The sequence below is a fragment of the Rana temporaria genome, chromosome 7, assembly GCF_905171775.1.
Source record: "Rana temporaria chromosome 7, aRanTem1.1, whole genome shotgun sequence".
NCBI classification, from domain to species: Eukaryota; Metazoa; Chordata; class Amphibia; order Anura; family Ranidae; genus Rana; species Rana temporaria.
The window spans coordinates 209,953,391-209,967,688 of record NC_053495.1 but is presented as its reverse complement, the minus strand read 5'-3'; the positions used below and the strand labels follow the sequence as shown (position 1 = coordinate 209,967,688).

The 14,298-nt window shown below is 46.7% G+C and overlaps 1 protein-coding gene across 1 annotated transcript; it reads right to left on the bottom strand.

Moving 5' to 3' along the window:
- Window positions 1-623: 623 nt before the first annotated feature.
- TSPAN1 (tetraspanin 1) lies at window positions 624-13,688 on the bottom strand. The gene is made up of 8 exons (XM_040360941.1): window positions 13,580-13,688; window positions 9,239-9,303; window positions 6,848-7,066; window positions 6,122-6,196; window positions 5,748-5,846; window positions 5,525-5,668; window positions 2,585-2,668; window positions 624-1,161 (listed from the first exon to the last, which is right to left on the bottom strand). Exons 2-8 carry the CDS (start codon window positions 9,293-9,295, stop codon window positions 1,096-1,098), a joined length of 744 nt encoding a protein of 247 aa, XP_040216875.1. The 5' UTR covers window positions 9,296-9,303; window positions 13,580-13,688; the 3' UTR covers window positions 624-1,095.
- Between the last annotated feature and the right edge of the window lie 610 nt (window positions 13,689-14,298).

Below are 14,298 nucleotides of genomic sequence, written 5' to 3'. Positions count from 1 at the left end.
GACAAACGGGAAGTGATCACCACAATAGCCAATCGCTTCCTCAATACAAGATGACATCACTGGAAATGGCAAACAGTAAAAGGGGAGGGAACTCCCAGGAAGTGACCCAACAGGATTAGTTAATAGAAACAACCAATGAACAACGGCTAAAGTTTTATGGGCGTGTCTGGGCAGAGACAGGGTGTATGGAAGCTAAATAAAACATGGACGCCATCTCTGACCACAACAACCCAAAGCTCCCGTATTACCGCTGATAGGAATCCTTTTTCTGCAATGTTCCAGAGAACAACGCATACCCGGATTATACTACTGTTCCTTGTGGATGGGAGGCCATCTGCAGGTGTACGCTATAAATGCCCGACTGCGCTGATCAGACAAGAGTGTACATCCACCTATAACCAAGAGTGTCCTTGCAGCGTGAACATATCCCCCTCCAGATGATCGCACAGGGGCTCTTCTCCGGCGGACACATCCCCACTATGCAAACACCTCTCTCCAATCACAGGAAGTTTTCCACTACCAGCGTCAGTCTGCTCTAGAGCAGGAGTACCAACACTGGGCGACACTATGACAATACATCTTCATAAAATGTATACAACACTACTCATTAAACAGAGAGAGACTATAGAGAAAAGACCAGCTTTATTATATACATCCTTCTTATTACATCCACTTTACATTCCTCTAACAAAAAATGTTTTTTTAGATCAGGTATTAAATAAATTCACAATACAAAAAAACTGATTTAATCACATTCTGTCTTTTGGCACCAAAAACTATAAAAGAGAAAAACATGCCAACACAATCATACGTGGGCGCTCCGAAAAAATCTTCTAGACACTCAGTGTACGAAAACGGACCTCAAAACCTTGAAGATTAGATTCCGATGAAATTCCATCCGTTAAAAGACAACAATTAATAAAAAAACAAAACACAATCTCATAGCAAAGAACCGCGGTGTAAGGATAATGGAGCGCCTTATGTAAAGTGCAATTAAAAGGCCGCGCCGGGCCCAACGTAGTCATATTGTATTGGCGCAAATCCTCATCTTGAAATGTCATTTACATAACGCATAGACCGGGCTGCCCTCAGCTGCTACTGGATGGAGCCGTGCTTGTCTATCTTGCAGTACAGGTACATGGACACCACCATGGCTGCCAGCTAAAAAGAGAAACAAAACGCATTAGACAACTCGTACCGAGACCTGGACTCCACCCAACTCCAACTAGGCACACAGCTTAGAGCAGGAGTTTCAACTGGTGTCCCTCCAGCTGTTGCAAAACTACAAGTCCCATCATGCCTCTGCCTGTGGGAGTCATGCTTGTAACTCTCAGCCTTGCAATGCCACATGGGGGACTTGTAGTTTCGCAACAGCTGGTGGGCCGCCAGTTTGAGATCCCTGGCTTAGAGGAATCACTTTACATTTAATGCAACCCACATTTATTATTTGTATGCCAAAGCCCTCCCATCAGAATCCTGCAGAGGATGAGGGCAGACCCGAGCTGCAGAGAGTCTTGTGAGCCCTTTCAGCGGCCACATCTTCCTTCACTCCTGCTGCAGGACTCAAAGTCTACAAATCTTTCCAGAGTGTGTGCAAACATTAAGGCCTCGTACACACAACCGAGAATCTCATCAGGAAAAACCTGTCGTTTTCCTTGACGACATTCTTGCCAAGAAACTCTTGCCGCCCGAGTGTACTGACCTTTCATTTCAAAAGAACCGCGGTTCTCTTGAAAGGAAAGAACGCGGTGACGTCCTCTCGTATGACGAGCATACACTCGTCACATTCTAAATCGTTGCCGCCATCTTGCTTCACCCAACCAATGCCGTGGAAGCTACCGCGCATGCGTCAAAGTCATTTCAAGCATGCGCGGGTTTCCACGGCGACAGGTAAGTATACACACTCTCGGGTTTCTCGTCTGGAAACGGGCAGGTTCTCCTTTTCTTGTCGAGATTCTGGCCAGATTTCCAGAGGAGAAGCCTGAATGCCTCGTACACACGAACGGGAATCTCGCCAAGAAGCCGTTTTCTTGCCGTACACACAACCAAGTTGCGACAAGAAAACTGCTTCTTGCAGAGATTCCTGTTCGTGTGTACAAGGCCTTAGGGGCCTGCATAACACAATACGGCCACCTGCAGGTTACACATTGCCAGCAACTAGGGTTGCATCCTGCCCAGGATTCACCCGGACAGGCTGGGTTTCTAGTCATTTGTCCGGCCACACCCAAATTTTGCTGTGGCACGCTATGCGCACCGCATTACCACTCTCCTTGGGGCAACCCTACCAGCAACACCGCAGTAAAGCAAGTTCTAAAAAAAAAAAAAAAAAAAAAAAAAAGTTTAAGGCATACCCAGTCTGAATAAGCAAATCACTCTTTTATAGAAGAGGGAAGAAGGATAGTGGAAACCACAGTTGGGTTTGTGTAGGCATCTCCCTCAGCTTCAGCAGAGGTACATCTCCCAAGTGGAGTCAAATAAAAGTTGGGAGGTTCCAACTTCTACATTATTCCCACCCAAAACTGAAGGTGAGGGAGAAAAAAAAAAAAAAAAAAAAAAAAAAAAAAAAAAAAGTGTAACCACTTACCTCCAAGGCTGCGATTCCAGCTGCAACACCTCCCACAATGGCTGCGTTTGTCTTCAACAAATCCAAAATCCGATTGAAACAACCCTGGAGGCAAGAAGACAGAAAGTTGTGAAAGGGCTCTATGGAGAAGAGAAAGGTCTACCCAAATACCAGAAGTTCAGTCATTAGATGTTCTGGCAAGAAAAAGGACGAGTTATGTGACAGAACCCACAGTCACTGCGTTTTGGAGGGGGCTGTGGGCTCACCGCAGATTATGGCCCAGCAGACAACGCGAGATGTGGAGGGCAATTTGCCGTCTCCCACCACCTGGAGAAGATGCCACCTCCAGTCATTTGTGTCCACTGTTCATCAGAATCGGGTGAATGCGGCATCTGTGGCTGGGCTCGTGGAGTCGTTTCCGGCTACCTAGACCCATTGGCTAAATATATATTGTAACGGGAGTCACTTTTGGGCACAGATTGAACCAGGAAATAATGGACAGATCTTGGATGAGTTGGGACAATAATGATAATTCACAATGTATTGCAGGATATCTTAAAATATTACAAGTTGTTGATTCTGAACCCAACAGGTCAATAGGAGAGCGATTCATTCAATGTGGTACATAGACTGTTAAGGGGGTAATCAAGTCTGCTACCGTCATGTAAACTAGCCTTAACCTTTTCATTGTGTGATGCTAATTGACACTGTATTGTGTGAAAGTGCTATTGATAATGTGTGTTGCGAGTTAGCACAATCTAAAAGGTCAGATGTCTGACTTATGTTTACTAAAGGAATGTGGATTGTATAGAAGGTGAGAAAAGCTGGAGTCTTGATGGCCGACTTGTCAGCTGTAGTAATTAGCTTATGTTAGACCTGGAGTCAGAAAGTCTGACTAAAAGATGTGCATTAGGCTCATTGTATAATGTTGTGGGTGGAGTTAAGCCATTGTTTGGGTTCCTAAACTGTATATAAGAAGCCAGATTTTCCCATTAAAAGTCGATAATATCCGTTTTGAACCAGAGAACAGAGCTGTGCGTGTCGTTTTCTGGGGAATCCTATGGGCCGTGTTCGTCTGTTGGATTGTGGAGTGTCGATAAGCTGTCTTGTGTTGTGGAATAGAAGATTGTAAATGGCGTTGACCCCCGACCGTTACATATATTTTTAGCTGCTCAAAGTCATATACAAGATGGCAGCATTCCAAAGCGTGGGGACCAAAAAAAAAAAGGCATTGAGATAATGTAAAGTAATGCTACATCCCTTCTCCCCCACCCTTGTTGCGGTGCTCAATTGTGTTGGGTCATTGCATGTAGACAAAAGGTCTGGAGACACCACCCAGCAGGGGCTGCCTGCTTATCATAATCCCTTTATGTGTTTCAACTGTAGTTTGAATATACAAGTGTTGAGTTTCCATTGGTTCTTCCTTGTCCCCTCCCCCCTCTATGACAAGGCTAAAGGGGAGTGTCCCCAACTGTTTAAAAGTGTATGTTTGGTACGTAACCACTTCAATACTGGGCCTTTTCAACCCCTTCCTGCCCAGACCAATTTTAAGTTTTCAGCACTGCCGCACTTTGAATGACAATTGCGCGGTTATGCAACACTGTAACCAAATAAAATCTTTATGTTCCCACCACAAATAGAGCTTTCTTTTGGTGGTATTTGATCACCTCTGGTTTTTCTGCGCTATAAAAGAGCAACAATTTTGGAAGAGATTTTTTTTTCTCATTCACTATATATATATATATATATATATATATATATATATATATATATATATATATATATATATATATATATATATATATATATATATATAATTTTTCACACTAACTAAACTTTCTTTTAATAATAAAAAAAAAAATTAGGTTGAGAATTTCATATATATATATATATATATATATATATATATATATAATCAAAAATATGTAGAATACATATCGACCAAAACTTGAGGAAAAATGTTTGTCTTGGGTGCTTTTTTTTTTTTTGAGATTTATTAAAGATATATAATATAATATCTTTAATAAATCTCACAAAAAAAAACAAACAAAAAAGCACCCAAGACAAAAACAACATTTTTTCCTCAAGTTTAGGTCGATATGTATTCTACATATTTTTGATTATAAATATATATATAAAATATAATATCTCTCTCCATCACACACACGCGCATTTTATTGGTTTGCGCAAAAGTTAGAGCATCTACAAAATAGGGGATAGAATTATGGCTTTTTTTTTTTTACTAGTAATGGCAGCGATCTGCGATTTTTATAGTGACGGACATATCGGACACTTGAAACGTTTTTTGGGACCATTCACATTTATACAGCGATCAGTGCTATAAAACTGCACCGATTATGGTGTAAACGTGACTTTGCAGGGAAGGGATTAACACTAGGAAGCGAGGAAGGGGTTATACGTTCCCTAGGGAGTGATTCTTACTGTAGGGGGGGGGGGTGACTCACAAGGGGAGGAGACCGATCTGTGTTCCTATGTACTGGGAACACGCAGCGGTCTCCTCACCTCTGACAGGACGTAGATCTGTGCATTTACACCCCATCACACACACGCGGTCCTGCTGTGATTGCGGGTTCCCGGCGGACATTGCTGCCGCCGAGCAATGTGGCAGGCGTGCCCCCTAGACGACCGGGAATCCCCAGGCGTCATGCGATGTCCGCCAGGAGGGATGAGAGGTTTCTGCGGACGTCATATTACAATACGCCGGGCAGGAAGTGGTTAATAAAAAGTTGATGCTCTGTATGTTTAACCCTCAACACCTGTGTGTCTCGTCTCGTGATTGAGGGCCGGTTATAGCAAATCTGCAGGCTGCGTTTGGAGGACAGGAGACACAGGACTGGCGGAGGTGCCCAGCAGGGGGTATCCGAGATCCGTCACAAGTTACATTTCAGTCGGGTCAGAGTGACCCTTTCATGGAGACCAGAAAATAGTGGTGGGTCTTACCGGTGCTGCAAAGTTGGCTGCATCAGATGGTGTACAGGTGGCGCTGTTGGGTTTACAGCATTGTTGTGGGTAACTTCCGTTGTGTTGGCTCACATAGTAGGAATTGTCGAAGTCTGTGTAGTTGGTTAGCCCACAACAGTAAAACTAGAAAGAAAAAAACAAAAGTGAGCCAGTGCGAACCGCGCAGAGAGGGGCACTACATGCGGGCAACCGCGCCTCTTACCTCATTCATCGTTTTATTCCAGCTGGAAGTGACATCGGGTTTGCTCCCGTACTCATTCTTCAGAACCGGAGTCAGGACAGACTTCAGGAAACTTTCCGCCTGGAGAAGAGAAGGGTGGTCAGTTAGAAAAATCGCACTTCAGGGGAGATCGGCCAATCAAGGACACCAAACTCACCCCAATGATCCCATTACCAGTTTCTTCAAATTCCCTCCAACTCTCCCAATCCACAAGCGAGATGCGTTTACTAAATATAGGAGATGTGCGTCTCCCTCCCAATTCCCGCGGCATTTGTCATTCAACATCCCCAACCCCTCCCCCCGTCATGGAGGAAGAAGTATCTGCTGAGAGATGAAAGTATCTAGAAGGTCCTTACCACAGAAGAATAGACCAGAGCGACCACAGCGGCGGCGATCTCTGCGATGAAGATAATCAGTACGATGGAGAAGAACTACAAGAGATAAAAAGTCTGTCAGCTCCTCCTCTATAAACACACAAGATATCCCGATTTCTGGGGCCAGCTCCCACCAACTGTCCATAAAGTTACATTTCTAGGCTGAAGGACTCTAAAGTCCAAAAACCCCAGATACAGCCATGTCATCCCGTCTATGGAGACAGTAGGCTTTGCCAGCTCACCCATCAACCCCACCCTGCCCATCAGCCACCCTGCTAGGGTTGCCACCTGTCCAGGATTCACCCAGACAGTCCAGGTTTTGAACCATGTGCCCAGGTTTCAGACTGGTTGAAACCCAGACATTTATTCATTCTGAACTGCGGCCAACTGTCCCAGGTAGGAGGAACACTCTACTACACCCCCAGTCAGCCGGATCTTTGCCACATAGAACATTTAGAAATGGCCAGATCCTCATGCCCCCCCTCCACTTAATTTGTGTGGCTAGAGGAATCCATCCCCACCCCCCATTCAGTAGACAAATCAAATGCATTGGAAGGGTTTTATTTATTTTCATTCTTGTGCTGAGGTTTATGCATGTCTGTGAGAGTCCAAGTTGTGGCTCAGCATGCCAAGCATTTTATGGGTATAAGAATGTTCGGGATTGGCTTGCAGAAAAGGTGGCAACCCTACAACCCTGCCCCGTCTCACCATAATCAGCAGGCACTTGCTCTCCTTCTGGGCGCCGCAGCAGCCGAGGAATCCCAGGATGACCAGCAGAGCTCCGATGGCGATCAGGAAATACCCAACATTGACAAACTGGGAGGCAATACTATCCGCTCCAGATCCCAGCGAACCAAATATCTTCAGGAAAGAGCTGCTGTCCACGCTGACCCAGATCCCCACTCCGAGAAGAGTTCCTCCAGCCAACTGAAAAGAAGAGAAGAGAAGTCAGTCTACGGAGACTTTGGTGGAGAATGGAAGGCCAGAATGATGGAAAGCCGGGCCTGGGAACAGCAGAAACTCTTCACAGGGCCGCCATCAGGGGGGTACAGAGGTCCCCAGGTGGAAACCCCCTCCTTTTTTTTTTTTTTTTTTTTTTTTTTAATATATATATATATATATATATATATATATATATATATATATATATATATATATATATATATATATATATATATATATATATATATATATATATATATATATATATATATATATATATATATATATATATATATATATATATATATATATATTTTTTTTTTTTTTCTTTTAAAGGGCCAATTTTATTTTTAGGGGTCCAGAGGTCCCCTGGGGCCTGAAGATCCCCAGATGACAACCCCCTTTTTTGTTAAAAAAAAAATAGATATATATATATATATATATATATATCTTCATTTCTCTCTTTTGTAAAGGGCCCCCGCTTCTCAATTCACGCCCCCCCCCCCCGGTTCTCTGCTCCAGCGGGCCCCCCCCCCCCCATGCCTGAAGCTGTGTAAGGGGCCCATTATTCCTGATGGTGGACCCGTCTTCACACATCCCTCAAAAAACACTTTTGCTTTGATAACTCAACTTCCAAGACAGCAGATGGGCGAGAGACTCCTCCATCCTTGTGTGCGGTCCTGGAAGATTCCTGGGGAAAACCCATTATGATATCTCATATGCACCATTAGTACATCCAGGAGGACGCCTTGAGGACTCCACCCTGAAGAAGTCGCACCATACGTTGCACTGCTCCCCCCCCCCCCCCCCCAATTCAGTAAACTGCCCTAAACCCTCAACTGTTCTCCAATATCAGAAACTGGCCGCACCCAAAACACCAGCTATAAATAGAAGAGTCATCTCACGACGGCACCAAGGACGGCATAACCCGGGGCAGATGGGCTTCCTCTACACCGGGGGTCTCCAAAATGCGGCCCGGGGGCCAGATGTGGCCCTTTGCTAGCCTTTATCAGGCCCTTGGGGCACTATTACTCCCACTGACACCAACAATGGGGCACTATATTTTCCACTGATACCAATGATAGGATACTATTACTCCTACTAATACCAATAATGGGGCACTACTCCTCCTACTGACCCCCAACCCTGAGGCCCCATTTATTCTCACCGATGCTGGGCTCGGCACATTTTCTACCTATGCTGGCAACAATCCGGCCCTCCTAAAGTCTGAAGGACAGTAGACTGGCCCTTTGTTTGAAAAAGTTTGGAGACCCCTGCTCTACACGATGGAAGGCCAGTACATTGTACACCGTTCTGCTCTATGGGAATCTACCAAGGAAACAATGGAACATGCGTCTCTCCTGAAAAAAATAAATATGGAAATGTTTGGTCTTCCGATGGAAATGTATCCTGCAGTGTACAACGTCTTATGTCTGCCAGTAAACAATTCTCATGTATTGCTGCTCCCAGGCCAATCCCTTTCCTCCTCTACGGCTCTCACTGAGAGACTGACCTTGTCTAATGATTCCGAGCAAAGCAGGCGGTAGAAGACAGATCACAGCTCATTGGCTGCCACTTCATCTGATTAATATCTGTCCACTTATGTTACAGAGCTCCATTCAGCTATAGGAGGAACCCAAATAACATGTGAGGGCCAAACGTGGCAGAGCATATAGTGGACCCTCCACGCAACGGAGAGCACAGTGGACCCTCCACGCAACGGAGAGCACAGTGGACCCGCCACGCAACGGAGAGCACAGTGGACCCGCCACGCAACGGAGAGCATATAGTGGACCCGCCACGCAACGGAGAGCATATAGTGGACTCAGGGCCACACCTAGCTCAAACATGTTGTACCTCCACACTGGCCTTGGGAGTACACGCAAGGCTGCATGAGGCTCCATCTTTGAAGGTTGCTCAGTTCCTGGTGACCCCCCCTTGCTCCTTTAATCTAACCTACAGCTGGCATTGGCCCCGTTAGTACCCAACATACAAAACTGCAATTTCTATGCGGATTTTGAGCCAACAGAAACAGCGACTTGCTCCCGCTGGGCACCCAACATCCATAGGAGGATCTCACAGAGAGGGAATCATCCAAATTTTACAGCCAACTCCGGAATAGAGGGACCGACACAGACATGCAGATTGTATACTCACAAAGATGGCCAGATTGAACAGGATCATCAGAACCTTGATGCAGGTGAAGCAGCTCATGGTTGTGTCTGGAAGGGAGGAGAAGGACAGAGACGGTTACAAGTCACTTCCTACAATCCCAACATTATCTGCTTAGAATTAAAAAATTACAGCCAAATCCCCCCCCCCCCCCCCCCCAACGAGACACCCCACTTGCGTTATTACTACAAGCCGTATTAAATGGTGACTGGAGACTCGCTTTGTATACAGAACTGGCCAGGAAATCTCAATTACTTGGCTCACGGCTTTGATCAGAGATAGGAGTCAAATCTGTGGCATCCCCTGCAATAGGCGCTTCATTTAATAATAACAAGTAGTTTAAAATCCTTGGTGTGAGACCATGTTTAGAAGACAAGCTAATTTTATTCCTTTATAAATTTTGCCTTGATATACTAATGATGTAGTGATACAAGAGTAGCGTCATGTCACAACTGAGTATAATAGAGAAGAGAGGATCCTCTAAGTGTAGCAATATGGTTCCATTTAATGAAGGGACAACATTTAGCAACTTATTGCTACACTTATGCCGCGTACACACAGACGTTTTTTGTCTTGTAAAAAATGTCGTTTTTTTATATCATGATAAAAAACGAAATTTTTCAAACTTCATTTTAAAAAAAAAACGACGTTGCCTACACACCATCGTTTTTTCAAAAAGCTCTAGCAAAGCGCGGTTACGTACAACACGTACGATGGCACTCTGTTCCATTCAAGCTCCAGTCTCATAACTTGCTTCTGAGCATGCGCGGGTTTAAAACGTCGTTTAAGCCCACACACGATCATTTTTTATGACACAAAAAACGACGTTTAGAAAAAAACGACAAAAAAATTGAAGCATGTGCGAATTTTTTATTTATTTTTTCGTTTTTCAGAAGACATAAAACGACGTTTTGCCCACACAGTCATTTTAAATTACGTTTTTAAAAATGTTGTTCCCCCCCCCCCCCATCACAAAAAACGGCTGTGTGTACGCGGCATAAGAGCCGGTTCACACTAGGGCAACTCTGCCGCCTGACAAGTCGCGTCCCATTGTAGTCAATAGAACCGTTCTAATAGGAGCGACGCAAGTCACTCCGACTTAGTCCCCATTCACATCTAGGCGTTTTGTCCCCTGTAGTGCGTCGCCGCCAGAGGGATGAAAAGACATTGCCCTCTATGGAGATGGTTCACATCTCCACGCCGAACGCCTGAAAAAAGGTCCCGGACCTTTTTTTCAGGTGGCTTTCGGGAACCATCTCCATAGAGGGGCACATCTAGGCGGACAATCGCATCGTTTTGTCGCCGCAAATCGCGGTACAAAACGCCGCTATTTGCTGCCGCAATTCGCGGGACAAAATGCCGCGAATTTGTCTGCCTAGATGTGAATGGAGCCTTAGAAAAAGGTTCTTGTACGACTTCGGGGGCGACTCGCATTGACTTCTATACAGAAGTCATTTTGCAAGTCGCCTCTGAAGTCGCCTTCAGGTCGCCTTGCCGAGTCGCCCCCGAAGTCGTGCCGCCCTAGTGTGAACCGGCTCTTATGTTCCATTCTCTTCTCTTTTATACTCTGGAGCTCCTGCTGGACTTTGCTTCTTGTGGAGGACATTTTATGGTCACACAACCAATCACATCGCTAGAATCTTGTTATATGGACTATAAACCGAAGGATTTATGAATAAACGGTTGTGGAACGAATCATCTGAGTTTCCATTATTGCTTATGGGGAAATTTGCTTTGATATACAAGTGCTTTGGATTACAAGCGTGTTTCTGTAACGAATTACCCTCGCGATCCGAGGTTTTACTGTATGTATTAGTTTTTGTTTTTTTCCCCTGAGTGGCGTTGAAGAGATCAGGTGAGAAATATCCGGATGTGTTGTGGATTTTCCAGGACATTTCTCCTCCGGGTACACACTGCGTCACGGGAGATAAGAGTCGCTTTTCTCCACCATTTCTGATGTTTCTCAGGGTGGAGAAGACCGCTGGACACACATCAGCCCCTGTTTTATATAATTAATCATTCAGCTGCAGACCACTCGCTCCTTACAAGCGTGAACACGACCGTTCCCACGTGGCTGGAGGGTCGGTCTGGTTGAATTGTTCTAAAATGTTCTGACCCAGGGGAGAATACAAAGGGGGGTACAGGCAGTACACCTGCAAGGGGCCCGGATGGCAACCCCCCCTTTTTTTTTTATAATTTTTTTTTTTATATATTTTTATTTTATTTTTTATTAAAGGGCCATTTTTTTGGGGGGGGTCCCCAGATGACAACCCCCCCTTTTTTTTAATTATACACATACACCGTATTTATCGGCGTATACCGCACACTTTTTTGCCCTGAAAATCAGGGCAAAATCGTGGGTGCGCGGTATACGCCGATACCCGCGCCGAGTTTTGAATACTGCGCCGACATATACCGAGCGCAGTACACTCGGGTATAGTCAGGCAGTCTCGGCTCCTTCCGAGCTCACTTCCTGGACGTACAGGACGTCAGCACGGGTAGCCGAGCATTGCCGACAATACACGAGTGTACTGCGCTCTGTATATGTCGGCGCAGTATTCATACTCGGCGCGGGAAACGAGCGGGGAGGACGCCGCCGCACCGGACCCGCCGCAGAAGGACACCCGAAGCCGCCGATGGACGCCGCGCAAGACACCAAAACTGTAAGTACAAAAAAAAAAAAAAAAAAAAAAAGTTTTTTCCACAGGATTCGGGTCAACGTTGGGGGGGTGCGCGGTATACGCGGGAGCGCGTTATACCACGATAAATACGGTATATTTTTATTTATTTCTTCTTTTCTTTGTAAAGGGCCCCCCCGCTTCTCAATTTCAGGCGGCAGCAGCACAAACCCCCCCCCCCCCCCCCGTTTCTCTGCTCCAGGGGGCCCATGCCTGAATCTGTGTAAGGGGCCCCATAATTCCTGATGGCGGCCCTGCCAGGAGCAGACAGGTCCAGGGGTGGACTGAAAACTCATGGGGCCCCCGGGCAATAGAAGATTATGGGGCCCCTGGGCTTACAGATGGCCACCACGCCAGGAGGCAGTGCAGAGGCAGGGGCAGCTAAAATCTCTGGATTTTCACATCAAAAGCATGTCGGTTTCAGACACAGGGACAGAAAAAACAAAAAAACAAATTTTTACATACTGTCCCTGGTTTTACTGAGCCTGACAACCCTGATGGGGCCCCTTAGTGGCATGGGGCCCCTCGAGCAGTGCCCGAGTGCCTCAATGGCAGGGGCGGACTGACCATTGAGTCACTCGGGCACTGCCCGAGGGCCCCATGCCACTAGGGGGCCCCCATCAGGGTTGCCAGGCTCAGTAAAACCAGGGACAGTATGTAAAAATCTGTGTTTTTTTTTAGATCTGACCTGGATATGTCCGAAACCGACATGCTTTTGATGGGAAAATCCCGAGATTTTAGCTGCCCGCCTCTGCCCCGCCTCCTGACGTGGTGGCCATCTGTAAGCCCAGGGCCCCCATAATCTTCTATTGCCCGGGGGCCCCCCCATGAGTTGTCAGTCCGCCCCTGGACAGGTCACAGGTGGTGGCAAGCCGGAGACACTTTCCGACCCAGAAAGGAACATAAACCCCAAAAATCAGAATCCTGAGGGCTTCCCGCCTAGAAGGAACTTATCCAGTCCTGGTGATAAAAGTAGAGCCTGTGGAGGACGATTCTCTATCCTCCCCCCCCAACCCCCACACAGTACATGGGGGAGGTTTTGGCAGTTCAACGCCAATAGCAGAGAATACAAAGCCAAGATTATTTATGGCTCCACCACCAACCTATAGGAGGAGGCCAGGAACTTGGCATTTTTTCTGGCACCACATCACACCTTTTACCACACCGTGTTCAATGGCGACCAGAAACAACCCAAACCCAATATAATAATAATAATAATAATAATAATAATAATAATAATAATAATATTTTGTGTTTTACCTGCTGTGACTGATGTAGGTTACACTGGGGGGGGGAGGAGAGAGAAAGGAGAAACTGCTCCACCCCGCTGTGTACACAACACACATCTATCATTACATACAATACAGAACCCAAAAGATTCACAAGATATACAGAGAAGATACAAAAATCACCCCACTTCCTCCTCCAAACCAGGAAGGCAATTCTACCACCCCAACCAGTAGGGCGTAGGGGCCCCTCCAGGGAGCAAAGACCCCCCCCCCTCCAAACCAGTGGGGCCCTCCAGGGAGCAAAGACCCCCCCCCCAACCAGTGGGGGCCCCTCCAAGGAGCAAAGACCCCCCCCCCAACCAGTGGGGGCCCCTCCAGGGAGCAACGCATCCCTTCCAGAGACATCCAGATTTACTGACCTGTTGTGCGGCTGAGCTGTGCAGAGAAGATCTGAGCTATCCAGAGAGGGAGAGCAGGTGTGACTATTTCAGGTACACTCACCTTATAACAGGTGAGGCTGGAGGGGCGGAGCCAGAGACCCGTCCATCCCCCACACTGCACCCAGCCCTTCAACCCTTTTCATCTATTCAAATGTACATTTGTGATGTCAGAGACCAGAAACTGGAAAAAGAGGATTTCACAACCACAGAGAGCCCCGTCCTTCCTCCTTCCTGATCCCTACTTACTGCCAGTCATCGCTCCCTATTTATTGCCCCCCATCGCTCCCTATTCACTGCCCCCCCCATCGCTCCCTATTCACTGCCCCCCCCATCACTCCCTATTCACTGCCCCCCATCGCTCCCTATTCATTGCCCCCCATCGCTTCCTATTCACTGCCCCCCCATCACTCCCTATTCACTGCCCCCCCATCACTCCCTATTCACTGCCCCCCATCGCTTCCTATTCACTGCCCCCCCATCGCTTCCTATTCACTGCCCCCCCATCACTTCCTATTCACTGCCCCTCATCGCTCCCTATTCACTGCCCCCCCCCATCGCTCCCTATTCACTGCCCCCCCCATCGTTCCCTATTCACTGCCCCCCCATCACCCCCTATTCACTGCCCCCCATCGCTTCCTATTCACTGCCCCCCCATCGCTTCCTATTCACTGCCCCCCCATCGCTTCCTATTCACTGCC